Raw genomic sequence first — 18837 nt, 5'->3', positions numbered from 1 at the left:
CACAAAGTCATTACACAGCCTATTGCCTCTCTACTACCTCTGCCTTTGACCCAGACACTGGTCACAGAATCATTCTGTCACCAAGCTCTGCACTGGGGCTGCCACTTATTCCTTAATAGTTAAGACGGATCAAACGCAGATGGCAAGTTTTCCGATGGCAATTGATAAAATATAACCTCATTAGCCACTTAGCCAACTTAAACTCTGTCAATTTACATTAGCCACAAGCACAAACTGCAGCATGATGAGCAGAGGTTATGTATATCCTACTCAATAAAGATCATTTATTTATTGTTATTAATTATCAATCAACATAAACCTCTTATGAGACTATACTTTGCTACAACTGATATGAGGATCTTCATCCTAATGCCTTAGTTACCAAACATTATTTATGAAACTAACCCTGCAATCTGCAAGGAAACTCATGATGCAAACACATCGTTCAGGGTTTTTCATATCTACAATTCACGGAAATTCTAGATACCCCGTCATGTTTTGTGCATGTGTTTTATATTCTCTTGCCTTGTTGGGCAGGTAATACAACATGTGCCAAATGAATTCAAGCATCTCAAAATACACTGTTGACACTGTGAATGCACTGTATCTTATCTATCTGTACTTAAAAGGACAGTTCAAGAGGGCTTACTTGAGGCTTACACAACATAAGGAAGGGTAAACTGTAGCCTGAATTGGTGCCCATTATTATTATTTGTCTCATTTATATTTCATCTAAAATTCACCTCGTCTTATAAAACCAAGCTAATTGCCAGTCCATGTGACTTCTGTTTTCAAACCCTGTTGAAAGTCTAAAAATACATGCTTAATTTCTCCTGAAGAGCACAATTAATTTGAATCCCACAACACCCCCCTCTACCCACACTGTCTCCCAGGGATCGCAGCTTGTAGAAGGGCTGGATGTAGAACCAGGATCCCTCGTTTCCCGCCGAGTCCAGAGTAACTCTCATGGCATTTTTCTCCAACAGCGCAGGTAGGCGCTTGTTCACTGTCAGGTATTTGTTGCTTTTCAAGTGCAGCAACTGTTGGCAAAACAAGAGTTTGACTTACATGGTTCCAAAGGCACACAGCTACTATCAGTGTCATAATGCTGACAGTGGAAAGAGTTAGAGTAATTCAAATAAACAAAGACGGAAATATGTCACAGGCTGGCACAGCAAGACCCAAGGGAACACTTCAGTGAAAATATGCATCCCTGGAACTGTTTGGTATCTTTATGTCTTCTCTAAATTATTCAAGTACTCGAAACTTTCTATCTAAATGCTTCTCATGACCTCTGCTGTTCACCCATTTAATCAACAGTCCCCAGACATGTCCAAAATAATCTATTACCAACTTTCCTATAATCATATAAGCTCTAAAGATTTTTGAGGCCCACAGTTTACCTAACTTAATGCTCAACTTCATCCTACAACATGATATATCTTGTTAAAACCAGTGAGTTTAGACAGAAGAGTAGACTTCATGAAGCTTATACAGTATCTTATGGATTAAGACCACCTTTGCAAAGACATTCTCTTAAATATATGTGTAAAATTATTTCCTACAGTAAGACAGGAACCAATTAATGTTCACTTTATTACTGGAATGACAACTTGAACTTTCTACAGTATATGTGCCATTATCCTGGTGCATGTCACATAGCAGGAATGCACGACCATTCTGAGTTTCAGATGATCTAATACCTGTGTGCAAACCACTCCTGTGATCAATGACCAAAACAAGATAAGCTCATAGCACACCTTTGTGCTGTAGCAATTATTTAAAACTGGCTCATTAAAACGGAATTACAGTCAGTATTATCAAGCACACAGTGTCATACATGGTGTTAAATACTGCAACAGTTCTGTTAACCAAAGCACCTTATCTAACGGGTTCCTTAACGCACCTGAATGACATTTCCATACTGGATGACTGTTCCCAGCAGCTTGCGGTTTTCAGACTCATTCTGCTTCTTCTCCAGGTCAGCGGCATGCTAACATAGAAAAAGGCACAGAGATGCTCCAGAAAGCAATCATACAGCAATCATACAGCATAGTATGTGTTTCCACATACTAATTATTTAATATCTCTGGAAAGAATGGTATTAGTTTTACATGGAGTTTGTTAAGGAGGACTGTGTCAGTGGTGCTGTTGCCTCCAGGTTTTGCCGCCTTCCAGAACTGTTTCTGTGCTGAGTATCTGTTCATAGGACACAGTTTGAAAAGGCAGTCTGGGGAAAGGAGACAAGAAGAGAAAAGTCAAAATCCAAACCTCATCATATAATATTAATGCTTATTTCTACAGAGCCCATCTTAAAGGAGCTATTTGTAAGTTTTGCTATTGCTACATAACCACTGTTAGCATTAGCAGCTGTTTACTTCTCAGTACAGAAGAAATATTATGAGCTCAGCATCAAATTATTCCTTTATTCCTCCACACCAAGAGCTGTCTCCAGAGGTGGAAAGCTTCTATTGTTTTGCTTCCATTTCTATCACTTCTTTTCATCTACTGAAGTTAGCATGCTAACCAGCTAGCCCTGGCACAGTAAGCCCATCTCATAGCTTTCTGATACCGAGTCACTGTAACGTCCAGGCTGCTCTGAAAAAGTAGCACTGCTCAGATGGCATATTACTATTTTTGCCTTGTTGTCAGCAATGGCTGAAGCTCTCAGCAAGACTGGAAAGTAAACAGCTGCTAATGCTAACGCTGGCTATGTAGTAATAGCAAGACTTACATATGGCTCATATAGAGGTGCAGCTCAAAAGACCACATCCAAAATTTGGGAAAACAGAAAATTGGAAAACAGATATAAAAATCACTTTTAACTACCGCTAGAAGGCCACTAGTTTTACCTCAACTGTAACAAAATGAGAACTTTTATAAGAGTAAAACAGTAAAACAAATTCTGATGAAAACAAAACTGGGCAAGCCTTGATTAGCTAGTTAACCTGAAGCTTCAGGCAATAATAGTACTCAACCTGCCACTCGTCAGGCTCTACATAATCCACTTTGTCCAATATTATATCAATATTAGTGATGGCACTGATTATACTTTTGTTGTACAATATTTATTATTATTATAAATCATCAGCAGGCTGTATGGCTTACAGTGTTGGTCAGATAGTTGGTCAGTTCTGACAACTACAGGCCAGATTGCCTTGAAATTTACTATATTGTATATCCATGTACCTGCTCACTATTAGGTAAAAATTTCCACCTGCACACAAGAAACTAAAATCCAATAGAAATGCTGCTTTTAAATTTACTACAAAAAGCTCAATCATTCTCCGTACAGGGTATTCTGTGGGCGTTCCTCTAGTGCTTACTTCCTCCAAAATTTTGTGGGAAACATTATTCTTCTCTGCCCTACAATGAGAATATATGATATGAAATGGTGCAGATCTGGTTGTAACAGCGTCAGAGATCATAAGCGTGGAATACCAAACAAGCAGAGCAGTCAGCTTTCCTCCAGGGGACCCAAAAGAATCTTGGTCCAAGGAGCTGAATTGGACAAGAGTATTTTTTTTCCCTTTTTCATGCTAAACTTATTTCTGTTCCTACTAACTAGTCAGTTTGCAAACATGTAAATGTATTAATGTTGATTCTTAATCATGACTTAATGTTGTTATACTAATTATAAATGACAAAACATATTAATACAAAATAATTATAGAGATAAGAGAAGATTAACAATGGCAACATCACTGATGAAACAAAAACTTTGTGGGTTAACAACGGCAGCTACTGGGCCAGCTGATATGCACTGTTGATGCACAGACATACTACACACAGTCAGTCCAGACTTCCTGCCAAAACCACACACCTCATTTCACACATATAACACATATCTGCCAGAAAGACTGATATACGCACATATGACCTCTTTTTGGGGCTCTATATTATCTGTTTCAACGGGAAGAGAACGATGTAGATGGAATCAGGGCTACTAAGAATCACTACATACAGGATATGAATATTTTTCATTAATTTGTATTCAGCAGCTTCATACACACACAGTGTAAGTATATGTTAACTGGAACATGGGACCTGATGGGCCATAACCAGGGTAAAAATAGCCACTTTGGCATCGTCTGTCAAAAATGCAGCCAACACAAGAGTGTCCAGGGATTAGACCTCAAGGGGCACAGGGTGAAAGAAGGAGGACAAGAAAAGAGAAGCCCAAGGTCTTATGGAGAAAATGGGGCACTGGGAGAACATCTGCCTGGTAGCAATGAGCAAATGGGGTTAAGGAGAAAAGAAGACAATAAATAAGGCAAAAATAAATAAATGAGGGGAATGAGGTATTTGGGGTATGAGTGTACACCACTGACCAGGGGATAAAGGATGAGGGGGAAATGTAGGTTAATGAATTATTTGTTAAATAGCACAGAGAATAAATGTTCATAATATTTTTTACAACAACTATGGGTATAAATTTATTTTATGGCTCACCCAATTTAATAAAAATACAAATAAAAACACACACGATCCAGCAGGGGAAACACATAATAATAACAACTATGCTGCTGTGCTGAGTTATTTGTCACTGTTACTGCGCAACAGTGACAAATAAAATTTTGTCTTTTGCTCCCATTCATTTTTTTTTCTATGTGTACTCTACAATATTTTGACTGTGTACTGTTGCTCAAAAACTTCTGACACCATTTCACTAATGGTGCATATTTAACTAATTAACTGAGCAGCTAGAAGGTAGCAAAGGGCTGTGACTGAGTGCAGTGCACTATACTCACTGTCCTTCATTTTATTTATGTGTGTGAAAATGATGTCATATATATACTGACTTGAAAAATGTCTGCCATGGAGTGGAGAAAGTAGCTTCAACAACGTGTACACTACTTTCTCCTTACAATCCCACAGTTTGTTGTGTCACATTTTAAACAGGTGAATATTACAGCTGAGTGAGACTCACCTGTCAGTGATGAGTGTTTATTGTACAGGTAGTGGTAAATGAATTAAATAAAGGTAGATAAATAAAGATATAAATTAATATAAAACAATATAATAATATATTGTTGTATTTTCTGTTTCAGATGTTTTTGTTGTTAATAATACATGACTATATTATTGTGTTTTATGTTTCAGGTATAAGTGATGCTGCCACTAAACAGCTTTATAAGTTTTATTTCTCACATGCCAAGGTACAATGTACAGTAAGCGAAACAGTGACATGAGGGTTGGACTCGGCAGCAAGGCAGACTGTGCAATTATGCAAAAAAGAAAAAATAATTCTCAATGTTCTGAAAAATATTTTCAAGCTTCCACCCAAGCCTGACCCTTTCAAGCTTGCAAGACGGCAGGTGCGTTGTTTTGTACATACCCACCTCCTGTTCTGCCATTGGCCACAACCACTCTATCCTGTGTCAGTCAGTGGCTTTTTGTTGTAATCTACTTCCTCACTTGTAAGTCACTTTGGATAAAAAGCATCTGCCAAATGTGAATGTAAATGTACTGACTGGCTCCCAGGCTTCTCACTCTAACAGTTACTTCCCCTATGAAACAAAACACCAGCCTCATGGTAGCTGTTTTTTCACACCTGATTTACTTTCCATTTCCTTCTTCGCTAACTTTGTGATGAAAAACTTCTACTCAGCCACGCTCTGATTTCTTTATAAGACCTAACTACTCATTAGCAATGAGGTGTAGACAACAGTTGACAGACATGGTTCTTGTAAGACTCCTGTTTATACATGTCCTAAGATGATTTGTTACTGACTGCAACTTCTTTGTTTTTCTTTTTCTTTTAACTGTGAAAAAGAATTCGAAATCTCTGTAAACAACGGAGCTATCTACATGACTTAGAGCAGAGATTTGTTTATTTATTCAATTTTGTAGTTTGGATGAACTGTACCGTTAAATCAATCCCTAATACAAATAAAGCTGAAAACTTCAAATAGTTTTCATCTTCATGATGCTGATGTATTCATAGCTGGCTTTGTTAACTGGGTCCAGTCTGAGACGATGTATGAAGCTGTGATGTGAAGTTTACTCCTAAGCATCTCTGACAAACTTTACCAGCAAGGAATTACTAAGAACAAACATATTTTTATATAAAAAGCATGTAGTCCATCATGTGGAAGACAGGGAAGCTCATTTTGGTTTTCCACCTGATAGACAGTCATTTGTTTTGGTTGATATAAGAATGGGTTGCACCTCAGTAATTTGTGTCGTCTTGAAAAACCTGCTAATTGTGAAAAATGTATATATATATTTAATCTTTTGAATTCTGTTTGCCAGCTAGAGCAGTAATTCTGAGTGATGTTATTATTTTGTATTATCTAATTTATGACAGATTTATGTACATTTACTTACTGGGTGACCTCATTTAAGGGCCACTTCACCAAAATTAAAAACGTGGTTTTAAGATTTCTGCCACCACCACCACCACCACAGTGCAACACACCACATTAAAATATTTAGCAACAATTTACTAGAGACAATGTCCTGGATAATCCACAGAACACAGTGTCAACAGTTTTCATTGGAACTACTTTATACCAAAGAAATTATCCCTATTTTATATTTTATGAGCCTTTAATGATTAATTGAATATTGCTTAAATAAAAAGCTTTAATTTTCCATCCCTTTGCACAAAACAATCTCTTCAATTTTCACACAATACAGTACATACAGAGTCACGCACACAACAAGATACGCAGCACATAGCACCAACACAAGTGACAATCTGTAAGCTTGGCTAACAAGGTATCTGTGAACCCAGAGCTGTATCACTGCCAAGATTCAATACACATTACATCATTTCATTCAGATTTAACATGCTGTGCTACAGTACAGTACAATACAGACTTTTTAAATAGCTTAAGTGTGCTATTAATACTCAACAGGGACGTTAGGATTTAGTCCCGGTACACTCTGCCTCTGTCTAACACTGGTATTAATAAGAGAGAGGGTCTACAACCTTACAATACCTTTAAATCTTTATTATACTGACTTGACTCTTGTACACATCTAAACGTGCCATTACCGGTATATGTAATGTGAAAACTATGTTTTTAAATAAAAGAATTTTCAAAATAAAATAAAAGTGAAACATGTGGCACGATGCAGTTTTAATTATTTATTGCTGCCTACTTAAGATGGTCTACTTTTGCTATTGCAATTGTGAATTATATGCTAGGTCAGTTTGGCCAGTGTCACTCTGCTGTTACTGCAGTTCTGTGGTGTTAAACCGCAGCTTTGAATATAATTTGAATAGCTCGGTTAGAAACTGACAAGTGAAGTTGTTTCTTTGCATCCTCAACTGGAAAGGCGGTGGCATGTTTAAATCCATAAAATACAGTTACCTATCTGTTAACCACTCAGTTTATACACCACTTGCTGGCACAGGAGAGTGGCACAAACACTGTTGAATGCAAAGCTAGTACAGCATGTAGCATAACAGCATATAACACAATGAATAAACCTGCAATTGGACTGTTAGAGCATCAGTTGTGGTAGAGAATATGTGTGTGTGTGTATATATATATATATATATATATATATATATATAGTAAAACAATACTGACTTAGATGAAAATTTACTCTATTAGCCTTATCTGCTAATTGGTTTCACTGGAAAAAAGGCAGAGTCACAATTACATACCTTACTACAGTGAGCCAGTTATATAAAATATAGACACACTACTGTGAACATGTAATGGAAAAAGGGTTGATATCCGTAGTATTGTAATGACAATTACATTATTAAAACAAAATGTAAATTACCATCATGTGTCTGCTGTTTTCAAAGAAACATGAGGCAACTTACAAAGGTTCACGAAGCCAAATCCCCTGTGTTCGAGCATCGGTCAAAAAAAAATTCTTAATTATTTAGTTTGTCTATAGTAGAATAGTCAGCAAATGCAAACACAGAAGAAGAGTGACAGATGTGAAAGAGCATATGACAAACCTACACAGCATGTAGAGGGTTGTCAAATACCACGCAGCACACACAGAGGTCATCTCATAGGGAGGCCATTAACTCTTTCTTAAATTAGCCATTCATACAGTGGGCACAATGTCTACTCTCATCGTAAACTGGATTACATCAAATTCAAATTTACAATTTTAGGCCTTAAGTCATTCATTTGTCTTATTATTATATCCATATAGATATAAATAAATAGAATCTGCACACTTGTTTTTGTCCATCACTTATAATTGGTTAATTACATCTAACACGCCCCTTTCTTAATGCAGGTTTCAGCTCAGGATGTAATATTTACTTTGTGTGTGTCATAAACACACAATCCACTCTTGGTGGTAACTCTCGAGGTACCACTATAATTGAAGCGGCTTGAGCACTTCTGGGTTGATATGTAAAATACACCCTTGTATGAACCTTAATAGGACCCGCCTTTGCCGTGGAGTGTGCAATGGTGACTCAGTTACTTAAGAGGTAAAGACACTGCTCCACAGTGCTATACCTTCAAGTTGCTCCTGTTTTAATTTGTTTTAAACTGTGGCTTCTGTGAGGCAGACCATCACTTTGACTGGAGAAAGGGATTCTTCTTACTTTACATGATGAACTCACTCTGACATTGTTGAATAAGCCTTTATTGGTCATGCCTTTATCAAGCTCCAGCAGGGCACACTGTGCTGTTCAAACATCAAGGTTGTCTCTTGGTCTGGCAGACATGTAAGAGTTGTTTCAGTTCTCAGAAAAATCCATGTGTAATAATCCTGCTTCTGATAAACAGCCACACTCTGCACCTGCTGTGAAACAACTAATGCATAATTACTGGAACTGCAAAATCATATCAACAAGGCACACCCAGACGCACTGTCCAATAAACAATGTTGGATAGAGAACAATCAATAGAACAACTGCCTCACTGCAAATCACTATTTCTAGATATACACATAAAATCAGAAGCACCTGTGCTATTTAATGTGATGCAGTACAATGGCTCTGCAATCAACAAAAGCCTGCATAAATTATAGCTATTACTCAGACTTGTACTTATTATTTCTCTATTGAATCAACTCTGTGGTACTTTTTGAGGCCATATTTTGTGGTGCTATTGTATTGGACCACAATACATTGAAAGTGTGTTAGAAACAAGTTAGAATACACTGTGATCCAATAAAAACACTAGAAAACGACATTTTATACCCTAAAATTAAAAAGAAATTACCATTCAGTTCAGCATGTTTCTGCTACAGTGTCAGCAACAGCTCAAAACTTACATTTCAAAAAGGTTGTTTTTGCTATCCTCCCCTTCACCTACTGTATGCTAAGGCAGTGTCTACATGGTATAGTCGCCATCAATCATGTCTTTATACCTGTATAAAATTTACTGGCTGATGATATTTACCTGCATCTACACACCTTAAAAGGAGTCACATATAAATTTCAGGAGTCACAATATGGAACAGAAGATGGACAGAAGAAGAAGTGCCTAAAAAATTCTTGCTTTTTTCTTGAGATACACTAAACAGTCTTGAGAGCACCTCTTTCGGACTGTTGTTTAAATGAAACATTCTTTCAATGGCTGGTCTCATTTCAGAGGCATACAACGGTGACCTCCTCTACAACTTGTATAATAGTTTAGTTTAGGGCTGAACAATTAATTGAAATATTATAGAAATCGCAATATGTTGCAATATCCAAATTGCAGGAGCTGCAATTTTTTTGATAAAGGTACTTGTTTGGTAAAAGACCCAACAAAAATTACTCCATTATCATTTTTATATTTTTTTGTCAGTGAAAACTAAATGCAAAAATTAGCATTCCCACTAAAATCTTGACTCGTCGCTATCGCATAATCTTCCAAAATAATTGCAGTATGATCTTTGCTGCATATCGTTCAGCCGTAGTTTAAATAGTGAGAGAAGCTGAAACAAATCAACAATACAAATGCTCCTGGTCTTCACAAAAAAAGATATTGTATTTTAAGCCACATGGCTACTAGCTATTCTGTGTTGTCATCATGTTAACATCATGTTCATGCTGCAGGTTAAAGCCTGTTATTAGATGTTAAGATTTAGTGGCAGGTTGCAGTCATGGGGCTGGTGCTTAACTGCACCTGACAGAAACCTTTCATCCTGAGATCCAGCAACACAAGGCTAGAAGGTAGAAGGGTATTACTTGTGTCTGGACAACATGACTGTGAGTTTTTCCAGACTAGAAGAGATAAATCAATCTAAAAAGGTCTGCCCTCTGTGGGCCATAAAATAAAATTTCCTCCTTTATCGAAAGCAGTTAAAATGTAAACACACAGTTGGGGGGCTCTGCTGTTTCTTGCTGCGGGGTACAGAAGCTGTTTTACAACTGTATTTCATTACAGGGTTCTAATGATAACATTTTCAGATTCTCAGTTCTGTTCACTTGTTATTAAAGATTTATCCTGATTAATGCATTGCATTGGTGTTGATATATATCCCACTGATATAAACAAACTATGTGAGAGACCACGCTGTCAAAAAATGGCTTCTCTTCTCTTTATTGGCCTTCTTAAACCAAATAGCCAATTGATTTTGCTACAGTTATCTGAATTTTCAGTCATAAATGGCTTCATACTGCAGAGTTCTGATTCAGAGATTCAATTCAGGTTGTGACTAAAATTAACTAATGTTCACATTTATGGATAGTAAACGAATCATAGAGAATACAGTCATCTACATCTACAGTGAGTCCCCCTCTAACTGTGTTTGTGTTTGTGTGTGTGTGCTTTATCCTCTTCCTGCTTATCATCACTCAAGGATGACACAAGAGAGCATCAATTATGTCAGTGACAGGGAAATGTTAGATAAGGTCCTACGAGGCTTCCCATATATAAAAACGCTCAATTGAATTTAATCAATTTGGAAGGAACACTGTTCCAAGTTGATGGATCTGAATTGGCAATTGCGTCATTTCACTCTTAATTCATTTACTAAAGACCTCGCTAAGGAACTTGCCAGCAGACCTGGCAGCCAATGTGAAAATACACTTAGCTACACTTGTTGGCCTCTGGTTAGATGATAGTCCATTTCTGTAGTGACACGCTCATGTCAGAATTTGTCATAAAAACTCCTGCTGGTCGTATGATGGTGTGCCTTAGGCCTTTTGTTACCATTGAGCATATCTGAATGCAACAACACCCGTAGACACGGTTGCTAACCAGGTGATCATAACTACAGTCAAACCTTTTTCAAACAGATGCTACAAACCACACAATAGAACCATCACCATCTCAACACGCTTTTAAGGAACGCAAGAGTGACTTTATTTTAATCCAGCCTCTGAATTTAAACTGAGTAAAAGCACCTTTTGATGGAGGATGGAGGAGGTTTAAAATATGCAAGCACTTAGCACTGCTGAACCAACAACTTTGAACCAGCATGAAGGAAATCCTCCACAGAGCATTTCAAACACCTTTTTAACAAAAAGTGCCTCAAAGAATTCAGGCTGTTCTGAAGGCAAAAGGAGACTCTTACCCAACACAGCCACTTACTCCACATCTTTTAAATAAATGGCTTTTTAGTAAAGATCTAACAGCAAAAGGAGAAAATTACAAATTCACATGTACTCATTCAACACAAACTATGTTCCAAACAACCTAAAAGAGAATCATTTAACCAACATTTATAAAGCAAAAAATTACACAAAACAATAAGTTCGGCCAAAAAACTCAGTAAACAAAACAAAGTGCAAGACATACAGCTGCATACTGCAAAGAGTCACACAAGCCAGTACCTATCCTCTCTACCTGGGTAGCCATGGTTTGGATCATTTTTTATCAAATACTAATGCAATACTTGTATTATGTTCCTATAGCAGAAAATAATGTCACTGATCTACAGTATGTCTGCCTTATCTGGTCTTGCACATTTATGCAGCATTTCTTTATATGTGGCCAAAGCTTTATTTAACCAGACAAAACATCACTGAGATTAAACATATCCTTTTCAAAAGCATCTTGGCAGCAATAGGCAGCAATGGCCGCAACTAGCAGCAGCAGACACTTACTGCACATCAAGGGAATCAAACATTGTACTTTCAAACAAGTGATTTTGAGGCCTTACCTCTGAATTTCTTGGGTGGGTTGTTGAGGTCACCTGTGTCTGGTTGTACCACACAACGGTCATCCACAAGCCTGGGGAGACAGCCATTATCATGATGAGTTAAATATTCATGACACATGCAACTTAAATAGACCTTAAACCCAAAACAATGACAATGGTATTACCACCCTAACCCTAACCCTAACCCCATCATAATGAAGGTAATAATTTAGCTATTAGAAACCGACACCCAATCTGCATTATTTTGCCAACTAATGCAGCTTGTGTACCCAAAATCCCAAACTGCCTCAAACTGTCTAAAGTCTAATACAATCATCTGCTTTTTATTAAGAAATTGTAAGTTCTGTATTTATTTTCTATCAGTGTCCAATTCCAGACATTTAAACAGACATTACTCTGCCCCAGAAGCTTTTTCACAGCGGGCACTTTGACATGCCGTGGTAGCAAAATCACAGGTGTAATTAATTACATTATTTAAATGTGCCAGTTCCAGGGTCCTGTCATTGTGAATCTCTCCTCTCACTCACTGCCTGGCTAACTGTGACAATTAAATGGAACAGAGCCACCGTTTACAGTATTAGTAACATCTGTGCTTTTCCTGCTGCGTGAAAAAGGCCGACTGACACATAGAAACTGTTTGATTTAATCAGAGATGTCAGGTCATTTGAAACACATGAATTGCATGATAAAGACATATCTCATCGTACTGACAGCAAACATCACGCTGAAGACACAGGGAGAATCTTGTGCTCAGGCCTGAGTTCAAAGTGTTGGTCTAATATCATGCAGCCAAAACTGTGTAAATCTCTTCAGCCAGAGAGTACAATCCACCACGCTTAAAAAAAGGCAACGATAACATAGCTAGCTGAGGCTTAAAATGAACAGAACAAACACAACAAATTAATAATCACGGAGCATTATGAAGGGAAATATTTGGTGTACAGCAGCTATCAACCAAGGAATGAGAGAATAACAACATAGATTTCTGAACTGGGGCACTAGTGATAGATTGTACTATCATTTTACCAAGAGGGGAACCACGGCTTATTCTGAAGAATGCATCACCTGTGCTGCCTCATTATACTCTGCTGTAGCACTATTACTCCAACTTGTCATGCAATGTTTCCAAACAACGTTCACAGGATGTTGGTGAAACTTTTTTGAACTTGGTAGCAATATAATACACAGGAAATCTAGGGAAACCCCAGGGAATACTATGAGATAGTAGATCAGCACAAATACAAAGCGTCAGTAGGATGCTCTGGCTGGTCCAGTCAGTTGCATCTTTTTATAGCTCATGCAGTATACACTGCACCGCATGAGCACTGTCATGATGAGGGAAGAAAGCACATGGTGTGAGATTCTCTTCCAGAGGAATTAGGAACCATAGCCTTGATCACACTGATGCACTGATGGGCCAAGTTCCAATAAGAGCAGGAGTTTCAAGGGTCATTGTTATCCAAGGTCAAGGAAAGACCTCCTCTTGCATTATGGGAGACGGCTTCATGCCTGTATCCCAGCCTCCTAGCAAGATGTTGCTGTCAAGCTGCCACCCTCTCTGAGCTAGCAGTGGTCCAGGTGGTTTCAGGCATCTGTCAGGGGTCACATTCAGTATACCGACAACAAACACCTGATACAATACAATAATGCTATTTATAGTTACGTCCTCTAAGCTCTTCTCCTGTGTGTGCGTGTGTGTGTGAGATGGTAAATTTGACAAATGAGCTCTGCCAGGCCGCCAGTCTTCAAAGCTGTGCACACATTTGTTGCCATGGTGGGTGACGTAGAACACTAAACTGTGAAAGCATGGTTTCTGAGAGGTGGCAAGGAGGAGGGCTCGGCACAGCCTCTGGTGACTGGCAAATAGAATAGTGACACGGCAAGAGGAGGAAGATTGCAGCAATTAAAAAGGAGAGGACAACACAGATTGCTGTGCTCATTTCCACAGTGGGATAAAAAAAACAAAAAACACCCCGGGGTAGAAAATAGAAAGGAAGCAGAGGAGAGAGACAGGCGTGATGCAAAAGAATAAAGTCCATCTCTACAGAAATCTAATGTCAGATATGGTGGATAAGGACATTCACATCAACGCTCTCTTCACCCTCACCCTCTCTTCCTCTTCGTCTTCTTTTGGCCTTTTGTTATTTATGTGACTGTCAACTGTACGTCAAGATTTGCGCACATAATGAGATGCATTTTTAACTCGTTGCCTACGATTAGGGAGGAGGAAAGATGTCAAGTGCTTAAATAAATGGTGTTCAGCATGTAGCATGAAGAGACAGGGTAATTTGAAGCCAGAATTACAGAATATCAAGGACATATAAGGAGAGAAATTCTACTGGACCTACCACTTCTCAAATAAGACTACCTTGGTCTTAAAATTCATAACATGTGGCAGACACTGTTATTAAAAGTGACTCACAACACTGCTCTACATGCATAAGAGAAAACCCATCAGATTAAGAGGAAATTTACATTTGACTGCAATCAGTCATCCCATTGACTGACTGACCATAGACCATTCAAGAGGTACATACCTGTATATCCCTGAGTCACTGTCTTTGAGACTCGACAAACAAGCCTCATCTGATTCTCTTGTACAGGCTTCTATTTAAAAGAGTTAATGCAGGGGAAAGCATACCCCATATATGGAGCTGTATTGTTCCCACTATGCTTTTCTTACTGTAAGATACATTAAAAGGGGCTCTGTAAGTTTTCTTTGCCACCAAACGTGGTTTCCTGCCAGGAGTGGCCATTGTTGCATTTACAAGACAAGCAATGAAACTTAAAGGAGCTATTTGTAAGTTTTGCTATCGCTACATAGCCAACAGTAGCATTAACAGCTGTTTACTTACCAGTCTTGCCAAGTGCTGCAGCCATTGTTGCGTTTACAAGACAAGGCGTTAGAATACGCCCTCTGAGCAGCGCCCCTTCTTCAGGGCAGCCTGGACGTAACAGTAACTCGGCATCAGAAAGTGACGAGATGGGCCGACCAGGCCAGGGCTAGCTGGTTAGCATACTAACTTCAGTAGAAGAAGTGATAGAAATAGAAGCAAAACAACAGTAGCGTTCCAGTCTTGCTGAGAGCTTCAGCCCTCGCTGCGTTTACAAGAAAAGATGTTATAATACGCCATCTGCTACTTTTTCAAGTCAGATTGGAGGCTACCATGACTCGCCATCAGAAAGTGTGGAGACAGAACGGGGCTAGCTGGTTAGCATGCTAACTTCAGTAGAAGAAAAGACAGCTTAGAAACAAGAATTAACATTGGGGCTGCTTTTCACTGCTGGAGACTCTTGGTGAGTAAAGGGCTTAAGTTTGATGTTGAACCCGCAACATTTCTTCTAGACTGATAACAGCTGTTAATGCTAATGCTAGCTATATAGCAACAGCAAAATTTACAAATAGCTCCTTAAAAAATACAACATAGTGTTAAGAGGTCAAGTTCAGTCAGTTTTATTTATGTAGCCCAGATTCACAAATTGTACAACCTATACAACGGAGGACACCCTCTGTCCTTATACCCTCAAAAGCAAGGTGTGAAATTATGCAACAAAATTACAACAATGCCAATTAGTTGTGCTTATTATTGTGGGAAAAACTAAATCTTTAGTTCACGGTAACCACTGACAAAGGCTTAACAATGCTAGTAATGAAGAGAAAATGGAGACGATAGTCCAGATACATTTCATGGGGGGTGGATTTTGGTGACTGTGTTTGCAGATCTAATCTTCCATTTACCTCTCTAGATCAACCTTTACTTCGGGTGCATCTCTGCCTCTGTATAACCCTACTATGTTTACCTACATTGTTCAAATTAAGTTATTTTTTTAAAGACCTAGTTTCCTGTTTCACTGAAATCAGGTGACTTATTATTCACCATAAAATGTGGAGAAACAAAGGAGTGATGCTAACGTTGATGATAACTGCCACCAACCAAACAGATGCATTACATCCATCCACTATATGAATCCATCCATTATACTACCCCATTTGTTCAACCAACTCTTTGGCTTAAAACGGCAACCATATAAATCATTACATGTGTTACTGTGTTTTTTGGTAGCCTGTTCTGAGTTATAGTTGTGTATTCTATTGTACTATAGGACAATATTGTCTGAGGCTCCATCTATCTACCAACCTCACCTGGGATTGTTCAACATGAGGCAGATGGGAAAGTGGATGTAGTGAAAAGGTCATGAAAACCCTCATACAAAAAGCAGACTTACCCTAAAGTGCTGATAAATCCACTGGTGGAGCCCTCTGCATAGAGGGAACAAATGTCCCCAATATGGAGGAAACTAGACATCTTGTCCGACATGGTCGCTCAGGGTTGATTACACCTGTAAAAGATGGATAACACAGGTCATTAAAGCATCATAAAGCAGGGCCCAATCGAATCATTATAGATTATCTGAAACAATCACAGATGATTCACCAGACACTTTGACATATTCTTTATACCATAAAAGTCACTATACTGAACATTGGCTTTTTGCAGAATATATCTTTTAATGGCTTGTCAATAGCTGTTAGCTGTGATCATACATGGGAACTATTACTTTTATGATAATGACTTCGCTATTGCTGGACTTTGTCGTCATTTGGTTCCAGACCATTTTTTTTTTTGCCCATCCTCAAAGCACCTCCTACTGAGAGATCATGAATAAAATTTATAGGATGAATTTGAAAGACATAAATACCACCAATGGGTAGAGTTGTTAAACTGCTTAACTTTACAGCTTATGCAAGTGATAACAAAGAAAAGCTGTTAGCTGTGTCAAGCCAGTTTTGAATTAAGGTCACCATTCTTTAGTCTGTTACCAGGTAGAGAGCATATGTAAGCCTGGGTGACAGGAGCCAACACCACTTATAGAGGTCAGGTGATCTATGTGGTCTGTCCCTTTTCTGTTGACATAGATGTTGTTCTCAACCAAACTCACAGTATGTAGCTTTGCAGCATCAAAAGAAAATGAGAAAATCATAAAGTATGGCATGTTCAATTAGACATACGTTTACTTCTATAGACTAATATTGATTGGTGCCTATGATGGGTAAATTTTCCCAGACTCAGATGTCCCACACAACTCCATACAACTGAGAAACATACACTATAAAGTTTTTAGTTTGCATTATTCTGCAGAGACTAATGGCAGAATATTTAAAGTAATTTGTACGTTTTGTGACGTATTTTAACAATTTTCTGAAATCTAAACGGGACACAAACATTTCGTCTTGCAAAATTAAATGTCATGTCGTCTCATTTTTTCCTCTCCTTCTTTTTTTCTTATCGCACGAGCTACAGCAAAACAGCAACAAATGAGCGCGTGGGCTACTTCCTTGACAGGGATGCTTGCAGCTCTGTGACAAAATGAACAATACAGACAGATAAGGACTTTACCTGGCAGAAATGAAAGAAGGCGTCACAGACAGAGAGAGAGAGTGAGAGAAAGATATGTGTGGAGAAGTGGGTCAGCACAGGATAATTTCCACAGCGCTATCCTCGGTTAAGTCCATGGTAGTCAAACTCCAGGTAAGAGCAGGCTGAGCGGCGTTATCTCTGACAGCTGAATGCGTCCTCGGCAACAATCCGCTTCTTACCTCCTCCACATGTCACTGAGGGAACGCCCCTTTCGTTGCTATTTATACTGCAGCAGAGCTCTCTGGGTAATGTAGTTCTTTAGGCGTTTAAACTGCCGTGGAGTTGTCATAATGTGAAACTGAAACTCCAGTTCAAAGAAACTGTATTTTCATGACAGTAAAAGAAATTTTTATGGTTCATGATTTATTATTATGATTATGATTATGATTATTATTATGTACTTTCTTCAACTGTTATATTTAATTGCATTTAATACCTTTATCATCAATGATCAATTTATTTGCAAGTGGCTGACTAATAAAATCCTAGAAATAATTAAATAATATTCTTCATTTTTATTTGACTCATCAATCATCTCACTGATCAAATGGGATCTGACAATCAATTCTTTCCATCACAATAGAATAGAATAGAAACTCCCATCACAGCAAGATCATGTGCTGCTTGTCTGTCTACTCCTATGTACAAATAGCTGCTTCAGACATGTCACATGTTGTGGACTGTTTTGAACATGACTCTGAATGATAAAATCCATCTGACTGGAGGTTTTTGTCAATGTCTACATTATTTGATGTATATAATGTCAAAAACAGAAGCACGCACACTGCCTCACAAAGAGGGGGTCTTGCTGTGCGTGTCAAAGTGTGAAAGGACATGAGATAAAGACATCAGTTGTGTGTGCAGTCTCCTGTCAGAAACACTGACTCCGCTACTGGCAGTCAGGTACCTGGGTTTGTAATGATGACACACATTTGGAGTCTGTTTATGTGATGCCATGTTTGTATATATGTGTTTTCTTTTTCTTTTACTTTACTTTTAAATATTAGCAGGTCTTTGAACCATATTCACATAGACAGATAACATCCTGTGGTTTTGGCCCATGGACCATCGAGTTTCCAAGTTTGTAACACAAACTTTGGAAATCTTAGTCTCACAACTTTGAGTGATCTGGTTTATAAGCAGTTGACCCATTAAAATCACAGTGTGACATTTTCAGTTACAGGAATTGGAACAGACTCTTCCATACACTGAACTATTCAGAAGCATTGTACGGTACAAAACTCACCAATAACTTGGCATAAAATAGAGAATAGGCAGACCATCCTAACAATGATCCTGGTAATTCCTCCAAAACAGTGAAGAAGCACACTTTCAGTTTCTCCATTAAAGCCCACATGCAGTAGATGGTTATTTGATATGTGTAAAAGCT

The 18837-nt window shown here is 38.3% G+C and overlaps 1 protein-coding gene across 1 annotated transcript in view; it reads right to left on the bottom strand.

Annotated features, from left to right (window-relative positions):
- LOC111221456 (inositol 1,4,5-trisphosphate receptor type 1-like) overlaps positions 1-17475 on the bottom strand; it is an 87880-nt gene extending 70405 nt beyond the window's left edge. Inside the window, exons 1-6 of the mRNA XM_022744810.1 lie at positions 17427-17475; positions 16255-16368; positions 12028-12098; positions 2115-2230; positions 1907-1993; positions 882-1040 (exon numbers count right to left, since the gene is read on the bottom strand). Of these exons, the coding sequence (XP_022600531.1) occupies positions 882-1040; positions 1907-1993; positions 2115-2230; positions 12028-12098; positions 16255-16346 (525 nt within the window). The 5' untranslated portion in view covers positions 16347-16368; positions 17427-17475. The remainder of the gene's footprint in view (positions 1-881; positions 1041-1906; positions 1994-2114; positions 2231-12027; positions 12099-16254; positions 16369-17426) is intronic.
- Between the last annotated feature and the right edge of the window lie 1362 nt (positions 17476-18837).

The sequence above is a fragment of the Seriola dumerili genome, unplaced genomic scaffold (genome assembly GCF_002260705.1).
Source record: "Seriola dumerili isolate Sdu_G_001 unplaced genomic scaffold, Sdu_1.0 BDQW01000088.1, whole genome shotgun sequence".
Lineage (NCBI taxonomy): Eukaryota > Metazoa > Chordata > Actinopteri > Carangiformes > Carangidae > Seriola > Seriola dumerili.
Note: the sequence above shows the minus strand (reverse complement) of the source record. Positions and strands in the feature narration are given on the sequence as shown.